This window comes from Cavia porcellus, unplaced genomic scaffold (assembly GCF_034190915.1).
Source record: "Cavia porcellus strain 051 isolate PalLab524CR breed Dunkin Hartley unplaced genomic scaffold, mCavPor4.1 scaffold_17, whole genome shotgun sequence".
NCBI lineage: Eukaryota > Metazoa > Chordata > Mammalia > Rodentia > Caviidae > Cavia > Cavia porcellus.
This window is the reverse complement of record NW_026947500.1, coordinates 31,890,700-31,911,190: the sequence shown is the minus strand read 5'-3', so window position 1 is coordinate 31,911,190 and position 20,491 is coordinate 31,890,700. Positions and strand designations below refer to the sequence as shown.

The 20,491-nt window shown below is 44.3% G+C and overlaps 1 protein-coding gene across 7 annotated transcripts in view; it reads right to left on the bottom strand.

The window, feature by feature from the left end:
- Positions 1 to 20,491, bottom strand: part of Kiaa1549l (KIAA1549 like) — a 254,772-nt gene that overhangs the window by 98,949 nt on the left and 135,332 nt on the right. For 2 of the 7 annotated variants that reach the window (XM_063227751.1, XM_063227750.1), the window contains exons 2-5: positions 8,605 to 8,949; positions 6,385 to 7,851; positions 5,446 to 6,042; positions 2,910 to 3,025 (exon numbers count right to left, since the gene is read on the bottom strand). In XM_063227751.1, coding sequence (XP_063083821.1) covers positions 2,910 to 3,025; positions 5,446 to 6,042; positions 6,385 to 7,851; positions 8,605 to 8,949 — 2,525 coding nt within the window. Of the gene's footprint in view, positions 1 to 2,909; positions 3,026 to 5,445; positions 6,043 to 6,384; positions 8,950 to 20,491 lie in introns of all 7 variants that reach the window. The other 5 variants (XM_063227754.1, XM_063227753.1, XM_063227752.1 and 2 more) reach the window with 4 other exon arrangements.

Sequence of the window (20,491 nt, the reverse complement as noted above, 5' to 3'; positions counted from 1 at the left end):
AAACAAACGGCAACTCACTGTTCAGTTCCACAATGCATTAAGTTCTTCTAAGTGTCTCTCAGAGTCACAGCTGTTACTTAGTAGGACTGGGAACAGGAGGCTTTCCTTTGACAAATATTCTACTAATCCTTTAACGCATCCTGTAGATTGGTAGCTTTCAAAGAATTTTAATACAACAAAATAAAATTGACATCAAATTTCCTTGGCAGGGAATTAAATTTGTGTTTTTTTGCATTCTTTAAGGGCCATGGAATAATCCTATGAGCAATAATTATCAATAAAAAGCCAGAGAGGACACAGCAGACAGGAGAGATTTCTTGTGGAGTGGGATGCTGGGAAAATAGCTTTATTATATGTCTCATCATTTATAAGAATTAAGAGGCAGAAATGATACATTAAGTGGGACACCTTCAGGGAACAGATCAAGAAGTACATCAAGTGAACTCCTCTGACAGAAGAGGAGCCTTCTAGATCTGCTTCCATCCTTAGCTTATATAGTGGTTCAAAACCAAGGTGGACACAGCTGCAGACAGCTTTTCTCACAGCTGATCCCTACGGGACACCGATGCTGGGCTCTTTCTGCCTCTGTGGGAAGATTTTTGAGACTTCACATTTATTTTATGTTGCTTTCTTGGTGCTATCGGTCAATGGTTCTCATTTGTTGTTCTTTTTTTATATATTAAATATAACGTTTATTCTAGAACTAGCATATGTGAAAAACAGAGAAATGATAGTAATTACCTCTAATATTACTACTGCCACCATGATACTATTATAAAACAATTTCTAAGTATATTATCTAGCAGTTATTTTTCCTTAATAATATATATTTCATGTATATGTATATGCACATTTCCAGACATATGTAAATATATGCATATACACTACATGCACATACATTTATTCATGTATGGTAGATACTGCTTTGTATCCTCTTTTTTGAATATTTATTTTTATTCTTTTATTGGTATTTGTTTGCAGTACATAATGATTACAATTATCATAGGGAGTTTGTACATGTACATAACACTGCTTAATTCTTTTCTTTTTATCCTCTCATCTTCCCCTCCCTCTCTGCTCCCTCTACTATAATGTCTTCTTTTTTTTTTTTTTTTGCCATGCTAGGATGGAAGACAGGGCCTTGGACATGTTAAGCAAGTGGTGTATTATTGAGATACATCCTCAGTCCCTCAGTTTGTAAGATTGTTTTAAGAAATATACATCCATGTACAATTTATCATCTTAATCACTTTCAGGTGTACTGTTTGCTGGCATTAAAGAGATACACAATGGTACCACCCTCCATCAGCCCAACTCTTGTAAAACTGAACCTTTCCATCAAAGTGTGTTGGATACCTGCTTCTCCCCTTATTCTTGCATCTGTGAGGAGTGTCCTGTGGGGCTAGGAGTGGTGTAGAACACTTGCCACGCATGCGCAAGACTCTGGGTACCATGCCCAGCACTAAGAAAAGCCAAAGTCATGTGGATTTTCCAAGGAAACCAAGACCACTGATTTTGCAACAGGACAGGTGTGTAGTGGTCCCTCCACAGTACATCCTCCACTGGTTTTTTCCCTTATAGATGTTCAAACTAGGAAACTTCAGGTTAGACTATCGACATTGCCCAAAACATCTCAACCAGTGAAAAAGTTGCTTTCATTCCAGCCCTTGTAATTACCTCAAAGGACAAGCCTTGACTCAGTACTCTCTGCTCTTACCACCTGTTTAATCCTAGCTGCTGTTGCTGCTTTTCTTCCTCTTCCTCCTTCTTTTCTGCCTCCTCCTCCTCATCCTGCTCTTTCATTAACAAACATAGGGACACCAGGAAACAATATCTCCCTTGAATTTAACAAACTATAGGTTTCCATTTTTCTCTTTTTTACCACTGCCTTTTATTTACGGCCCATATTTTGGTTTCCCTTTACAGTCAACATATGCACTATTCCTTCAAAAGAAATGTGTTTAAAATTTAAAACAAAGCAGTTTAGAGTAAAGTGCTAATCAGTACAGTGGTCTGTGATGATGTGTGCAGCAGGCAGCTGGAGAATAAAACGGAGGGAAAACTGCACCAGGCAACTAAATGGGGACACTGGCATTTCAAAGACTAAGTCAGGTTTCTGGAGCCACAGAAGCTCTTATGGAGTACACTTCTTTTTATCCTTTTTCTTCCTTTCCTTTTCTTCTTTTAGAATTGTGAAAGATTGGCAGTGACCAATAAAGTACATATGCACGGAATCTCATTTCTAGTCCTCGGTGGGATGGGTGGGCAACTACTAGGCTGAAAGCAGCTGGCGAACAGAATATCAAAGGACACCAGAACAATGTTTTCAAGTGGTGCAAAAGGGAGTCCAGGGATAGCCAGTTGTATTTCCTGCTTTAACACTTGCAATCAAACCGAGAGAGTATAAAACAAAGCCTCCATCCCTTGGATAGGCCATCAAAACCAGCCAGCAGTTGTTCAATGGCACTTGGCATGAAAGAATTTGGAGGAAAAAAACTGTTTACTTGCTTGTCTACAGCTGGCAATTTAAGCAAAGCTGGACTCAATTTACAAGTCAGAATAATTTTTAAATGTCCAGAAATAAATCCTGATTTACAATGGTGTCGAAGATAAAAGAAAAAAGCAATGGATAGCTGCTAGAGAATTACAAGGACAATATTAACTACTCTCCCCAAATGATGGGATAATGGGATGGTTTAAAACAATATACCCAGGCTTTAAAAGAAAGAAAGAAAAAAGACATATGGCAACTAGTCTCAATTTTCATTTCAAAATATAACGTTTTTCTCCAGCCACAACATCTCAGCTATTTATCAAAGTGAAGAAAGATTTGACTTCTGCTGTGCTCTTAGGAAGGAAGAAAAGCATCTCTGGACCCTGGATGGATTGTAATCAAGTAAGGAGCTTACGTGAGCCGTCACATCGGTCTGGTGGAAAGCCTTCCGAAGGGCCTGCGTGAGCCCTCTGGCTACACTGAACTTCAAGGATTCACTGCTCTGCATTCTCCTTGGCGTTAGAAAGAGGACTGTGGGGTGAAACAGAAGCACAGTAATCAGAGTGAGATGCAAACCTCATTATGCACAAGCCCTGGCTTCTCCCAGCCACTACCTCCTGCAAATTGTGCTCAAAGCTGATAAGCAAAGGCTGGCTGATGAGAGGATGGCCATGGATAGTGCTTCTGTGGCTCCTGCTAAAGTCCTTAGGAAAGAAGGCTGAGCCATGTGTGTGACCCTCATGGACTAAGAGCTGGTTGGCTAACCATGACTAAGAGCTTAGTAATATATTTTTGACCCATGCAGCTTCTGACCTTGAAAACTAGACTCTACAGTGCCTGTCCCAGGGAGGTCTGCATGCAGTGAAATTCCTCGGATGCCATCTGTTATAGTTTAGATCTAAAATGCACCCACCCCTCAGATTCTCTTGTATGCGGCATGCTGCACTTATCAATGGATTCACCCACAGATGAATTTAGTAGTTGACTGTGCTGTTAGGAGGAGGGGCTTAGGGGGAAGTGGGTCACTGGGGAAGTGACCTGGAAGGGTGTATTCTCCTCGGCTCCTATCTTCGCACTCTGCCTCCTAACTGCCGCAGGCTGAGCACCTTTTTCTCTCCATGCCCCTCTGCCATCCTGTTTCTTCCGTGCAGACTGAAATCCTAAGCCAAAATAAACCTCTCTTCCTTTAAGTTACAGGCGTTGAATATTTTGTCCGAGCGATGGGTAAGTGACTTAGTAAGAAACCACACACTGACAGCTCCCTTAGGTGCAAATCCTGAGCATGGTGCCACAGCTCAAACCACCCTAAGTCTGGGAGAGGCAGCCCAATCTCACAGGCAGGGATGGCAATGAGGGATGCAGATCAGGCATCTGTGATCAAATGTGACGGGTGCTGATAGAAGGGAAGCCCAGGACACTGTCACAATGTCTGAGAAGAGCATCCAGCCCTGAGTTGGGCAAGAGGCTGGGATCAGGGAATTGATTCTCCATGGGAATGGATGCTTCAGCCGAGTCCAGAGGATACCAGGTGTGAGCCAGGCAAGGGAAGAGAACACCTCCACCCTCTTCCTCCCAGCAGCAGCAAGGCCGAGTGCAAAGGTGCAAGGGAGAGAAGCAGAGTATGTCAATGCACTGGGTTAGGCTTTGTCCTGAGTCAGTGGGCAATGGAGAGTTTTAAGCAAAGCAGTACATTTTAAGTTCCCCTGACTGTGGACTGGAGAATGGATTAGAGTGGGAGATCTGATGGTGGAGAAATAAACTTGACTGGTGTTGCCATGAAATGTAGGGAAGCATGGTAACAGCACACCCTCAGGAAGTAGTGGTGTGAACTAGGGCGGAGAGGAGTATCTGGGAGGGAGAAGCAGGAGCTTCTCAGCGGTTGGCTAGGCTTGGGAGGAGGTGAAGAGAAGAGCGGAGAGATTTCTGCACAGGAGAGGCTGGGGGCTGGGCTGTCCGCCCCTCGAGGAGAAGGTGTGGATCTAGAAGGAGACAGGAGCCGGGGTGGAAAGCCAGATGGTATAATTTCTTGAGAACTGGAAAGAGATACTGTATTTGCTGCTCTGCCTGGTTTCACAATTTCCCATTTTAGACAAGGATATGTCTCAAGATATAATTTCATCTCATTCTTTGTGGGGTGAGGAGGGAGGCGGAATGCGAGCATTCAACACTGGCATGCTCTTTCAAATAATTTGCCTAATGCTTTTTATAGCAGACACTACCGCACTATTAAAAGCACCCTGTCCATTCTAGGCCTGCTTTGCTGCCACTAGGGATTGGGGCTAAAATGATAACACCCTGCTTTGCTCATGGATCTAATGCTGCTTGCTCCATATTTTCTTTTAAGTCTCCTTTTTAACATCAAAAGAAATCTGGGGCCCCCATCTTGTGTGCCATAGGTGTCCTTTTAGTATCTGCTGATTAAGAAGACATGTGACAAAATGCCTGTCTGGAGCCTGTAGTACATGCCACGATTCTGTATTACATGAATCACATTATTTATTCATCAGCGACATCACTGATTCATTCTAGAGACACAACATGGGGGCACTGGCATTCTCAAACCACCCAGTAGAACTGTGATTCTTCAGCGTCCTCTGATGCCAGGACTGAACCTAGGACTAGAATCTCTGTCACCTAATGCTGTTCTCTCCTCTGACACTTGATAAAGACCAAGGCTTCTCAGCCCTGGCAGACTGGACTATTCTTTGTTTTTAAGGGCTATCCCATGCATCTGAGAATATTTAGCAGTATCCTACTAAATTCCAGTGGTACCCCTTTATCCACATATGACAACCAAGTGTCTCCCAACATGGCCAAATATTTCCTGAGGGTGGAGGGCAAGACCATCCCTGATTTGAGAACCCCTGACCTCAAAGAGGAATACTTTGACTACATCTCTGAGACCAGGTTTGCTGCTTTCAAGTCAGATCAGAAGGACAGCAGCCTCTCACCTGTCTTCACCAGGAGCTTACTGGACATCTGACACTCCAGATTGGATGCCATTTTACCGGTTGTGACCATTGCAGTCGACGCGGCAGGAAGAACAGCATCGGTATTTTCTGCCTGCAGAGGCGGCAAGTGGGTGGCCCTCACGGATGCTGTGATGGACGTCAGTGCTGCTGTGATTGTCAGTGGGCGAGGGGTGGATGCTCTGGGCAGCTGTGGCTTGGTGGGGTTTGGGAGGCTGGGGTGCATGGCTTGTGGTTTCCTGGGGAGGTGTGTTGTGGACAACAGGCCGGAGGCAGTGCCTGTGTTCCCTTGCATGGCTGCGTGTGTGCTCACGGTGTGTGCTGTTCTGGCAAACATGTAGGTTGGTGTGAATGGGAAAGCAGTGTGGACAGTCCCTGAAGTCGCCTTTGGATCAGCTGCTGCCTTGTTGGTGACATTTCTAGCTACAGCAGTGGTCAAACTGCTCTTGGCTAAGCCACTGCTGCTGGTGTCCTTCACAACCAGGGCTGCAGACAGGGCCGGTGGACTCGACTTTCTCAGCAGCAATGTGGCAGTGGTGGCTGCAGTTGGTTCTACCTTGGGTGACACTGAGAAGTCCACTGTAAAGAGAAAAAAGGCAAAGCTTGTCATTGGCCCAGAAGGCATTCATCCCTTGGCCTGGTGATGAATGGGCGTAACATGGGTGTGTCAGCCTGAAAAGCCTCTGCGCTCTGGGCTTGCAATGGGAGCACTTGGGCAATACGATTTTAGGCTCATTATCAATTAACCGTAATGACAGTGTCACTTATAACAAGGCTGTGGTTGGTAATAAGGACACAAATTCTGAACACTTTCAAACAATGAAGCGGGCAGAGGATCAATGCCATGCCTGTCAACTCCCTCCTGAAAGCTGGATATTTATGTTGAGCTTGAAGATGCTTTGGCCATGAAAGCAGTCATACCTGTTTTTTGGGTACCAGGAAACAAACTATCTGCATTAGTGGCTGCACCTGTCCATTTCTTGGGGTGCTGAGAAGCTCGCAGCACTCTGGAGGGGGTCCTGGGAAAGGCACTGGTGGATATAGGAGGAGATTCAGCAGTCGAGTGATATCCCAGGATGCTCTTGAATGGTGTGGAAGCATTTATTCCATGTGATAGATAGCTGTCACTGGAAATCTGGGGACCTGTATCTGTTCCATCTGAAAGCATTTCTTGCAAGCTAGCTGTAGAAGACAGCCTGAGCCAGGTTAGCCAAAGAGGATGGGTTGGCTGGGTAGGCATCCGTAAATGGGGATGTGACATAGAGCGATAACTTGCAGATGGCTGATAGTCAACCTTCTCTGTTTGGAAAACTCCGGAATAGCTGTTATGGCTTGTGGGCCAGAAGTCTTTATGATTCCCAATCACGGTCACATCTGACTGTCGTACAGGCTGGTGGGTGCCTGGGCCTCGGATGAGATCCTGCATGTTAAAACCTTCTGCGGCCACTGAATGCCCAACAATATCTTTGAAATCCTGAGATTTTATTGCACTGGCAGCTGAAGTTAAACCACTGGGAAGAGGAGTTGAAGCTGAATAAATTTCCCAACTTGAGGAGTTAATTGTATGACCATTTAAATCATAATTTGTTTGGTGCTGCAAGCCAGATATTGTTGATTGTGTGGAAAGAGGTCCAGTTTTTACTAAAAGAGAACTCCGGAAAACATCTGCGGTTGTTGGCTTGTTCATGTCGCCCATTGTTGAGAAATCAGAGACACCAGAGGAGGAGGGAAATGCTGTCACCTGTTTGGAAGCTGAAGCTGGCAACTCAGAGTGGCCCTCAGTTGCTGTGAAACTCTCTGGCTTGCTACTGGAAAAGCCAGGAGGTGAGGAAACTAGCTGGGTGGCCTGAAGGACAGGCATGGAAGGCGGCAGTGATCCTGACAAAAAGAAGTTTGTTCTTGGTGTTGTAATGATGGGAGATGAAACGGGACCAGTGCTAAAATCAGACGTGAATCCATTTACAGTGTGAAGACTCGAAACTTCTTTACTTGGAAAGGCCTGGAGAGGAACTGTCACATTTGCCTTTTTGTTTTTCTTGAAAACAGCTGTCTCGCTATCTTCCTTCTGCAGGGGAAAGATCTTCTCTGTGGAAAGATGAAATTTGCCCAAGGGGAGAAGGTGTGTGGCTGCAGGAAAAGGGTGCACATCTTTATTTTCTTTTTGAGGAAAGAGGGGCATTTCTGGCACAGGGAATGGAAAGGCATGATTCTCTGTGGGCTGGAGGACAAGGGAGGGAAGGTCAGCAGTCCTGGTCAGTGGTGATGTGGGAACCACCCCAGAGGGGGTGGCTTGCCCTTGACCTGGTGCAGTGAAAGGCAGTAGAGGAGACACCCGAGAGGAAGATGCGTGTTCTGCTGAAACCACAGGCCCGCTGGCATTCTCTGGAGCTGCTGACAAATGTGGTGGGTTAGCAGAGTCATCTGCAGGAGAGGTGGGGGCTAGCTTTCTGCTGGTCATTTCTACCGTCACTGATTGTACAGTCTGCAAAAGCGAAGGCACAGCCTCTGCTGCCATCTTAAAAGTCGGCAAGGGCACCCCACCGTGCACTTGTTTATCCCCTGCCCTGTGCACGGGCTGGGTGGATGCAGGACGTGAAGCCACTTCAAGCATGGACCATGAGGGGATTCCACCTGGAAGCTGAAGAAGACCTCCAGATGCTAGGGGACGGGGAGAGAGCTGGGCCAGTTCTGCTATGGAGCTCAAAACCCCACGTGTGGGTAAGCCTGCTGACTGGGGACCCTCTGCTGGGGACAGCTCAGAGTGCTGCTTTGTCGAAAAACCTAGCTGAGGGACAGCTGTGAAATCCTGCGTATCTCTGGATGGAGTATGGTTCATTTCATCAGAAAATGAGCTTAGGGCATTGGCTACATGCTGACCTGAAGAAACCACAGTTGGAACGACAGGACGGAGCCACGGCGCTTTGGTGGGCTGTTCTAGCAGCTTAGAGAAGATGATGGGATGAGGTGAGTGAACAGCCAATGAGGGGGATGAAGGTGGAAGGAGCAGTGGGAGACTGTCTGACCACAGGGAATGCTTTGGAAGTGAGGAGGACCCTACTGGTGGCTGAGATGGGGGCATGGAACTCAAGGTCATCAGTGGGAATGCGGACATTAGGGGAAGCATGCTGGCAAGAGGCAAACCTGACACACCCGCCGCTTCTCTTTCCCCTTGAGGCCTTGGTTGGACCAGGGACTTGGTGGAGTCCTTGGGTGGTTCCAGAGAGGCACTGTGTTCACTTCCTTGGTAAAGGGAAGAAGAGAAGTCCTCCTGAGCCCTGGTCTTGCGGTGCATCTTGGGCAGAGGTGTCCGGGCCAACTGCAACAAGCTTGTGTTATCAAGAGACTGTCCCAGCACATTCTTGATTCTGTCTACTGCCGAAGAAGACTTGACTTCCAAGAAAGGCCATGTTGGTGAAAGTGGTAACAACTTCCGGTGAGGAAACGCCTCTGGGGTGGGGGTGACTCGCAGCTGCAGATTGTCTGTTCCTGGGAAACAAAGCACAGCAGTGAGGCAGGGGAGTCAGGCAGCGGCTGTGATGGGCAGGTGCTGAAGCTGACAGGTGGGCAAGATAGATGCTGCCTAGGCCATGGCGGACTCTGCTCATCGCACAAGGCTCCCCAAACAATTAAAACAAATTAAACAATTACAAAATGCAAAATGTTGCCATGAACCCACAGGGCAGGGCTGGTGACTAGTAAGCTCTGATGCAGCAAGCTGAAGTAAAAATTGAAAGATACTCGTTTCTTTTCTTTTTTTTAAAGACTACCTAAGAGGCTTGAACAATAAAACTCATACCCTAGAAAACCCAACACAAATGTGGCTATGTACCTGCTATGACCAATGCCACCAAAATAAACTTCATCCAAAATATACAACACTGAAGAAGGACTATGCATCTGCCCATGAATGCTTTTTTTTTAGGTTGCTATGATGTCTCCAGAAAATACTGAGGTTGCTGCCTATGTTTGGAAAGATGGCTCCAATGAGACTTATTTTTCTTCTTAGATTTTAAAAAGATTTCTGATGCTATCCTTCATGCCATGTCAAGAAGCAAAGATTTCTTTTAGCTTAGGTAATTTCGGAAGCAAAAATGCAGACCTCACACAGGAGACGCCTCTTAGGAAGCTGAAGCTTGGTGTCACTACGAGCACCTGCAGAGACCAGAAGTGTCAGCACTAATGTGTGAAACCAGGGAAGGGAGGGAAGGAGGCAGGCATAGAGCTCCCAGGAAAAGAGAGGAAATCCTAAGGAAGCTGGGGATCTCACACCTCCTGCTGGATGACCTCCCTTCCCAGTTTTTTAGAGCTGATGGTGCAGAAGTGGCTACCAGTGTCCTTATATAATAATTGAAATACTAAATGTCCTTAACTAATACTTTAAATTAAAAATAAAAGGGGAAGCCAGGTGTTGGTGGCTCATGCCTGTAATCCCAGCACTCGGGAGGCTGAGACAGGAGGATCACTGCAAGTTCAAGACCAGCCTAGGCTACAAAGTGAGTTCAGGGCCAACCTGAACTGCATAGAGCGACCCTGTCTCAAAAAGACAAAAATAAAAATAAAATAAAATGGGAGGAAAGATACTTCTAGCACCCTCTACCTTAACTAGCTGAAAGCATCATAATGACCTGATAGAAGCAACAAGCCAAACTGTGAGGCCAGAAGCTCAGAGTGGGGTATGCAGGTAACCTCAGCCACCCTGAGTGTGCAAGCCTCTGCACTAGTGTGCAGGCAGGGAGAAAAGCAGCACACTTGACTGTGTCAGCAGACTGTTGTGAGCAACCAATGACACCGCAGAGAAGGCTGAAAAGCGCTAAGTGAACAAGCTGTCTGCCCTTATGGGCTCTAAGCCCTCAGTGTTCTTTAATGAAAGAGGACGCTGTGGTACAGAGAAGGGACGCCCTTTGCCAGAAGCAACATAACCGATGAGGGACAAAAGCAGATCCGGATGCAAAGGCCTCCTCCCTCTCAGTGCCAGCCTTCCTCTCCCTGGTGCTTTTCTCCGGCCAGTTCCTACTCTTTACTGCATCCCCACAGTACTCTGCCAACAACCGCAACCCAAATGACTAAAGCTATTGTCTTACAGTCCTGGAGCTTTCCAAATAAGCAACATTCTCCACAGTGAAAACAGTTTTCTGAAATACGTTTCAGTTTGCTCTTAAAAAAGACTCAGAAAAGTAGGAGTGAAAGATGTCTTTCACTCTGAATTAGGGAACACATGAAAAAATTTTTTATTTTGTTTTTTGCTTTGTTTTGGTCTTATTTTGAGACAGGGTCTTACTATGCAGTTCAGGCTGTCTTTGAACTCACTTTGAAGCCCAGGCTAGTCTACAACTCACAGTGATCCTCCTGCCTCAGCCTCTTGTCTCATTTGTGTTTTCTTGTTTTTAAGATTCTACACTATTGGGGTTTACACACTTCCAAGAAATTTGTCTTGAGTTATTTTTAGAATGAGTCCGAGTGTAACCCATACTATACCCATCCTCAACAGGCTTGTTAATTCCATTTCATAAGTAAGTCAACTCCTGGAAAAGCTATTCCTGTCAGCCCCATTTATCCTGATTAGCTCCCTATAATCAGATCAGAATCAATACAGCCCCAATCTCAAGTCCCAGAGCTCCCACTGGATTCTGCTAGCCATCTTACATAGAAATCAAGTGACAAGATTCACACAGCTCCAGGATACCAAAGGGTGCATTGTATAGTATTGCATTAAAATACCTACCCTTCTTGAAAACTGCTTTGGGTTTGCAATGGAAACTGTGCTTCTGTGTTACCTGTACCATCTTAAAAGGCTCTTATCCAGTCAGGTGCACTTTTACATGGAAGGTAGATGCTGCTTTCATGCCTAGTGCTCCCTGTTCATGTTGTTTATCTCCTAGATGGCCTCAGCTTCATACCCTGCATGCAATCCTATTTTCTCACATATGTGAGTGAATATACCATTCATAGAAAGTAGTTTTGTGTTTTGGTGTTTTCAAAATACACTTTAGAATCCATTTTTATTACTTGAATGTTTGGTGAAATTTATGTAGAATTTCTTCTTTTGTAATTTCATTGAAATAGATTCCACCATGGATGCAACTCAACTGAAATAAATCTATCTTGTTTAAAAAAAATAGGTTTGTAACTTAAAGTGGATGTATAGAGCAAACAGCTTGTGCTTTCAACAAGATGTCTCACGAACTCTTTCCCACAAAAATCTTACAAACAGGATAACAGGTGTTGGCTGTAAGAAGAGGGAGATCTGTAATTAACAGCTTTGTCACAAACGAAGGAGGCTGATGAAAAACACATTGAAGTAAAGAAAGACAGTCGTTGGTGGGCTCCTTTTTACTGGACCTTGGTCTTTTCCCAACCAGAGCCCACTATTCCAAAAGCCTGTGAGGACAGATTTTTAGCAACAGTGTGGCGAAGTGTTGTATTTATTCCAGGAGATGGTCATTAATCCATGCACCATAAATTTCTGTCTCTGCATCTCCTGCATATCTGAGTACACAAAGCTGTGAAACTTCATGACTGAATTCGGACACCTCTGTGGTGGGCTGGAGTCAGTGAGTTGTGAACAGAAATGACAAGTGTCATGCCAAAGCTGGGATGTTTAAATTAGGGCTGGACCACAGATTAGAATTCAATATAAAGGCTCATCCTTAGTCCAAAAATTCCCTAGACAGGAATAAGACGTGGAGCTTCCCTCTGAGGACAATTTACCTTCCCTATACATAGAGTGGACCAGAGTTCATTATGACCTAGAAGAGGAATATAGACTAGCCAGGAAATGGCAAAATGTTGGGTTTACTTTAAATGCTTTTCACCCTTAAACTAGAAAGATATTTCATCAGAAAATAGTAGACAGCATATATGATATAAACAATAAATAACAAATTGAATACTCATTTGGCTTTTATTCAGCTTACAATTATTCAGGAGCCAGTATTCCTAGAGCCTTTGTCCTGGCCTCTTTGGCTCACTGTTTCACTGTGGGTCTCTCTGTCTCTGTCTCTCTGTCTCTCTCTTCTCCTGAAAAAATCACCCCTGCAGGTTGCATTCTAAAAAAATTAGTTGATTTTCAAGAGGGTCAAGTTAAATATTTCATGGTTTTCTCTCATATGAGAAACCTAAAAAAAAATAATAATAATAAATGAAAAATGGCAGAAAACCAGAAGGCAGATTTTTGTGGAAATGGAGAAAGAGATCAGAGGAAGGTGGAGGTAAGGGAAAGGGAGGTAAAGGGACGAGAAATGATCAAGTTATATTATAGGCACATACAGCCCCTGCACCAACAAACATAATTATCACATACTGCCAACATACACTAGTAAGAAAAAGGAGGGGAAAAAGAAATCATATCCATCATTCTTTGCATTGCTCACAGCTGGAGTGAATTCTGAGCTTGGTATCTTAGGACAGACATTAAAAAATCAATACATCCTATGGAAGCTGAGAGTAGACTGGTGGTTACTAAAAGCCAGGGACAATAAAGGGAGGGATGGGAAAAAATTGATCAATGCTACTAAGTTATAGCTAGATAGGAGTAACAAGTTCCTGGATGCCAAGGCACAGCAGGGAGACTAGAGAGTAACTATAACGTACTATGTATTTCAGAAAAAGGGATTGTGAAAATTTTCACCGTAAAGAAAATGATAAATGTTTAAAGAAACACATGCTTACCTAGATTTGAGCATCACACAACGTATTCATGTTTCAAAATGTTATAAGGTACTACATCAGTATATGCAATTTTTAGTATCATTTTTTTAAAAAAAGAAGAAATCAATACATGCTAGTCTATGATACTGATAAGAGATGCTTTACACATTAGAGAGGAAAACAATATATAAAGATAGGGCCTGGTCTACACTGGACTGAAATCTCTGGTGGTATTCAAAGTTCCGTGACTGACAAGGTGATGCATCTGTTTTATTGAAAAATGCAGAAAAAATGACTTACAGTAAGCCCTCAGCTCGAGGAGTTGCAGACTTTCACAGACACAAATGGACCTCCCATCACACAGGGGTGGAATGATCACAGAAGTGGCTCACACATCTGGGGATACTACCACGGTTATGCTGCTGTGCGCGTGCTGAACAGTGCGACAGGGCACAGTGGTACAGCCCTCAGTCGGAGCTCAGGGCGTCCAGATGCAAGAGAAAGGGCAGTGGTGATGTAGAGGCTTGGTATTTGACGCTTCACACTGCATATTTGTGTTAAAGGTGTGTAAGACTCACTTTATAGGACTTAAAACTGAGTCCAGTTTATGAACATCGGAAACGAACTGATTTGTAAGTCGGAGATGTATTGCATTTATGAAGATAAACACACTGCCTTGAATACATTATAACATCCAAAGGACTGTTTTAAGAAAGACTAGAGCTTTCAAAGAGATGTTGACAAATATCTGTATCTGACAGTGGCCTGGGGAGTCGGTTTGCCCTCCTCTGCTGTGACGGGTGTTATGTCAGTGGAAATGTTTGGAAAGAGTGACTGGTGGGGATGTATAGAAAGAGGTTTGAATATATTATCTAGCAACAGAACCAGGGTGAGGGAAGAAGTTACCAAGAGAAAGACTGTACCTTAACAATGAAAGAGAAACACCTCTAATTAATACAACTATGGAACACAGAATAAGCCAGCTTAAAGTTAGAAATTTCACTACTATTGTTACAGCAAAACAGACTGAACATGGGAAGAAATGGCACCAAGGAGGTTTAAGAGGCAGTTTATTATATCGATGGGCTTGACTGGGATCTCTCCCAAAGAGTCGGTCCCACCTGGTGGCATTTTGGGTCTTTTATAGGGAGAACAAGTGAGAGGTACAAAAGTAGATTTGGTGCACTATGATTGGAGGTTGGGTGACATCATGGGCTGCCAAGGGTGTTTAAATACTTCCAGTTATATTGCAAGGCCATCAGTTAAACAAGCATGGGTTACACAAAGGTGGAAAAGTTATGTTATCAGGCTTGTACAGACACAAATATGTCTGCCTGGTCTTGGTGGGCATCCTTGGCCGGCTTTCTTGGCAGGCACTTATTTAAAATTTCCCTTTCACTACCAGAAGTATGTAAAGGTGTATGCTGTATATCAATTCATTCCCACCTTCTCTTTTTTCCTTCTTTTCATCCCTCCCTTTGTTCTGTCCATGCACAAATGTCTATTTAGGCCAAATACTAGACTCACCAATATTTTAAGGAAAACACATATATGGTCTCTAAAAACATGGAACTCACAGTTCTATGGTAAAAATGAACATCCAGCAAACACTTTCGCAATGTAAAAAAGATAAGTGTTATAGATGAAAGATGCAGAGTCCTTAAAAGCACACAATAAGAAAATGTGACCTGATCAAGGAAGGGAGAAAACATATCACAAAAGAGTTATCAAGATGCAAAGGACGAGTAGAAGTTAACCAAGGGAAACAGGGAAAAGCCAAATGTCACCGGAAGTAGTATAATGAGCACAAGGGAGTGAAAGATGGCAGCCACAGCTCGATCAGGAAGAGCAGGGCTGGGTGCAGCATGAGCTGAGGCTGCAGTGGGAGGCTTTGGTTAGACCACCGGAGCACTGGACGTTTTAGTTGGATGTGGAAGGCAGGGGAGGGTACTGTTCAGGAGGTACTGTTCCCAAAATTTGTGTTTTTGGAAGAATCACTGTGGCTACAGAGTGAAGAATGGACTGGAAAGGGGAAAAAAGAGTTGACAGCAGGCAGGAACACGCGCACTGGTCCAGGCATGTGGTGACAAAATGGTTGCAGAGAAGAGTTGTGCCATGGATGGGAGACGGAAATAGGTCATCTTATCATGGTCCCTTTCAATACTCAGATTCTATGATTGTAGTAAATGTTTGGTTTTGTACAGGTAGTGATTTTAGTTTATTTGTTTTTCTTTTTCTATGGTCACAGATCTTCTCTTATGCCTTCCCCAGAGAGAAGCAGACTATGTCCCCTCTCTTTGAATCTACTGGGTTTGAGTTTGTTGAACCCATGAGAACGTGACAGGTGTGATGCCAGGTGACTTCTGAGGCTGCATCATAAAAGGTCACACAGCGTTAAGTGGGTCCCTTGGTCTGCTCCCTCCCTCTCTCTCCTGGAACAGGACACCACTCTGAGCAGCCCGTGCCCTGACACCAGGCATGATGTGAGTGGAGAAGCCTCCCAATCATTCTGCCTCTGACCACTGAATGACCCCAGGTGTCTGAATCGTCCCAGCTAAGGTCCCGCAGGTCATGGAGCAGAGACAAGTCATCTCCACTGGGCTTTGCCTGCAGTTCCTACACCATGAGCCTAATAAAGTGGCTGTTGTTTTCAACACTGTGTGAGTGGTCGGCCTTGTGGCAAAAGCCCCTGAAGCTGTCTCTATGGGGTTGTGTCCCTCACAGAGGGAAGCAACGCTCTGAAGCTTCAGTCAAATTTTCAAAAGGATTCAGGAAAAAAAAAAAGACTAGGGAGCTTCATTTGAATGAAAAATAAGTCTGCTCTATACAAAAGATTTTAGAATCATGGCTATGGTAATTAAGTACAATCTATTTGTATTAATTAAAGTTGTGTCATGAAAGGCATAGAACAGAAGAAAAAATTGGAGGGGAAAATGAGAGACAGATGGTATAAATTAAAGGGAAAGTCAGTTTGCAGAGCTGGGGCAGTGATGTTGCAGAGAACTTAAAAATTAAAAAAGGCAAGTGAAGTCAAAGTTCACCATAGGTATGTCAGGCAGGCACCAAGACAGCCCCCGTGCTCTCCTGGTGGCCACACAGCCCTGTACTTGAGGAAGAGAGAGCCTGTGACTTAGAGCTAACCAATAGACTGTGGGGAAAGTGACAGGATGTCATGCTCGGGATTATGTTATTTTATATAAAATGCCATCAAGTAAGGGGCCACGTGGCAAAAGTCCACCTGTGGGGAAGTTGTGGGTGGCCGCTGGGACTGCAGGTATACTCATTCCATTGCTCTTGCCATTTTCTGGAGCAAAGCATTCACCTTTCACAGCCATTTTGGCCTTGAGGACAGAGCCAGAGGTCACACAGCGCCAGATCTGATGAATGAGGTGGATGGGGACACACTGTGTAATGCTTCACCTATTCACTGTACATCTGATCACGCTCAAGAAAGACGACTTCCAGAGCTGTTTCGGGAACGACAGGTTAAGTGTGTTCAAAGCAATGTAGAGGATATTGAGAAGGACTAAAGCAATGTGTGTTTATTGTAATAAATATTTAAAAGTTAAATATTCATCCTATACTTTGTTTTTGTTTGGGGAGATTTTTTTAGTACTGGGAACTGAACTTAGGACCTTGTGCTTGCCAGGCAGGCGCTGTGCCCCTGAGCTGTATCTCCGGCTCACCCTGTATTTCCATCACCCTTGAATGTGTCAGGTGTGTTAAGCCAGGAAGTCTGTGGGAATCTGCTGCACAGCAAAGTCACCCAGGCAAGAAGGAGGTAGCTGTGGGCAACTGCATGGTGCAGAGGGGTTAGGATGAACAGGCAGAGCACGGGCTATCATGATGAAAGTGTACACAAGGACAGGAAAAAGAAGCCATCAAGACAGCCCCAAAGTGGCACAATTTACTATCTTTGTTTGGAATGTCAGAGAATAAACTGTGAAAATAAGAAACCCTCCACAGTACCTTAGATTCGCAGCAAGTTATCTGAAAAGACCATAAGCCACACAGCAAGCCACACTGGGTTATGCTACGAACACAGTTATGCTATGTTAAAATCCCATTTTGCAAGGAAAAAATATTAAGCCATTCTAGTCAAATTACCAAATGTCTGTTAAATCCCATTGACTCTCTAAGCCTTTTGACTGACTCTCTGTCTGTCTTTCTGTCTCTGTCTCTGTCTCTCTCTCTCTCTCACTTATTTTATTCTAATCAGAATGACATGGCTTATTCTTCACTGACAAATATGATAATAGTTTCCAAAGAAAATCCACACCAGAAAAAATCCCATACACAAAACAAGAGACAGCCTATCCTTCTGCATAAGTCCCTGCACAATACCTTCTAATCAGTTGCAAAGGTCACCCTCTCGGGGACAGGCCACCAACTCCCTTCTGTTCCTACAGTGTTTCTCACAAAAAGATTGACAATCTACGGCATTTTACTAGGAAGAAACGTAAATGGTAAGAGATTTAGGGAGATGCAAGACGGGGCAGAGAGATGGGTCTATTTTGGAAATAAGAATCATCAAGATGAAGATCTTCAAAATATTGATAAGGTAAAATGATTCATCTTTTCCAGTCAAAAGGCAGTAAGAATGGGTAGTTACACAAAACTCAATTCAATGAACAATTGTGACCTATACATTTTAAGCTTATTTGTACAAGGTCTAAATAAATCATCTTTATGGAGCTTCTAGAAAGTGACAATGTACACCTGTAGGAACATCAGACTTAATAACCAGCACCAATCAGATCTGTATGCACAAGCAGGTTAAGTGTCAAATGCTTCTATGGGCTTAGCAAATTTGCATAGAGTCCCACAAAAGCTAAACTTAGCTTTGAATTACAAGCATCAGGAAGTTAGTTCATTAACATGGACCAACATTTTTTAAAAAGTTAAGAAAGGGAGCCAGGCTGGGCACATGGAACTATCACTCACTAGTGTCAAAACTGCTGAGAACTGCTCCCCGGGCACCCAGACCTCAGGATGCCACATGGTACCACCTCAGCACAGGGTGCAGGTGGATTAGTTGTTCAGGCATCTGTTTCCCTGAGGATCCTGGAGCTGCTACTTTATAATTCTCCGGATTTAAATACGAGACACAGATTCAGGCTGGAATGCTGCTACATTCAAACTATCCTGGCTGCATATGTGACAAACACAACCTCAAAAAAGCACAGATATACATCAGGCTCCTTTGCTGCTTGTTCTCCTCTCCATGCCTCACCTCAGTAGGGCTGGATCAGTCATCTGCTCACAGCTGTCTCTACCCCAGATCTCCAGCAGAGACCCTGCTTTCCAAGGCCATCCACCCGCTGCTTTAGGTGCTCATGCAGGTCCACTGAGGCCCTGGATGGCTTCCTGGTCAGCTCAGAACTACTCCTGTGACCTAACCTGTCGTGGGCCTTTCCTAGTTAGCTCTAACCCTTTCTTTTATGGCTAGGGACACTACAGAGAAGAAAGTCTTCCCAGCCAGTCTCCGTGTTGTCACCACAATTTCCCACCACAGTCCTGAAACCACACACTTTGTCCCCTCAATACCAGCAAGTTTCTTTAGTTACAGCACTGAAAGAAGCACACCCCCAGCTGACAACTCTTTCACATAGGAAACTAAGGCAACCAATGAATAAATGTTAACCACTGTGACGAACCTCTTCTCCTGATATCCAGAGACAAACATCAATATCTTCCCCGCAGGCCCTGGAGGCTGACTGCTTTTTCAAACCTCACCCCTCAATCTGCTGGATGTTTGAACGTGGCCAAATTATTAACATTCCTGTGGTTCAACTTCCGCTTCTGTAAAATGAGAATGACGACAGTACCTATCACATGAAAATTGTCTGAAGAATTAAATGAGATGGTATGTGTATGGTCCTTAGAAAAACTCCTGGCATATGGTGTCCAAGAAGTGCTAGCTACTGTTGGTACCGTCATTATTATTATTACCACATTGTTTATTCGAGGACTGGCATAAAAGCACTCAGCAGACAAGGATGCAATCAGAATGAGGAAAGGGCTGCAACTCATGCATGATCAGCATCCCACACATCTGCACGCTACAGTTTGCAGAACATTTTCATCTCCATCACGCCACCTAGTTCTTCACCGTACCACTGAGGTAGAGAGTGAGGAAACAGACTACAGGTACAGGTGAGGAATAGGGCTCAGACGGTCACATGTTGACTTGGCCATGGTCACCCTGGGATTTACTCCACAGCCTATTCCTCCAATAAGAGCCTATTTCCTCCAGCTGCAAGGCTGTCTGTACCGTGGCAAGAAATAAATCTTACTGCCTGTTTAGGTCTGGGAGGGCTCCACCCTCCCAGAGTGACCTGAGCAGATGGCACACACACAGTGGCACTTCTTTCTTCTGAGTTTGGTGATGTGTCTCTCTCTGGTGCTGCTTTGGCAAATACTGCCAAGCATGACTCTAAATCAATAAGACCTGTCAGGTTTCGATTCTCAGATCAAAGAGATGGATTAAAAGCCATGGCTGTGCTGAAGCACCCATCCCATACCAGCCACTCACAGAATCACAAAGCCCTGCAAGGAACAGGAATGCTGAAGTTTGGCGCCCGGGAAGTTCTTAGTGAAGATGATTCCTCCTGGGGCTTTTTAAAGCAAAGTGCATCAGTTAATAGAATCAGATTGCCATTCCTTGAAACGATGCCAGCAGGAAGGAGGTTCTGTTTATTCCATCAACAGAAGCACTTTAACTTTTAAAGCTTTTTCATAGCTATTTTATTTTTTAAAATACTTATTATTTTAGGGGCTGTGGATTTAGCTCAGTAGCATAAGGCACAAGCCTGGCCAGTGCAGGGTGATGAGTTCAATCCCCAGTAACAAAAGAAAACAATAAGTTTATTATTTTAAAATTCTTTGGGAAACAAGTTTCTACAGTTGGTCTCTTCCCCTACCTCCACCCCAAGCAGGCCAGTAATACAATTATACTTTTATCTTGGTAAACCTGGGTTTATAAGAGCATTATAGAAAATTTTAGAATAGACAAGTAGAAAAGAGTCCCTTTGTGATCATTAATTGTGATATATCACTTTGACTTGAATAAGAGCCACCTCACTATTAGTAAGACCTGGGTGTGTCTGTGAATGACTGACATGTACATCAGCAAGTGAGAGGGGAAGACCCACCCCAGATATGGCTGGCCATCAACCAATAAGCTTGTAGCTTGGCTAACACAGAGAAAGGAGGAGGAAGTGTTTGCCTTTTTTAGAGGAACTCCAGTCATGGCTCTTGCTTTTGGGCATTGGTCCTCAGTTCCTTCAGCCTTCTAGTACACATTCTTCAGCTTTCCCACGCAGAGTCACACTGGTGAATCTGCAGTGATCTTCCAGCCTTCAACCTTTGACTGCTACTG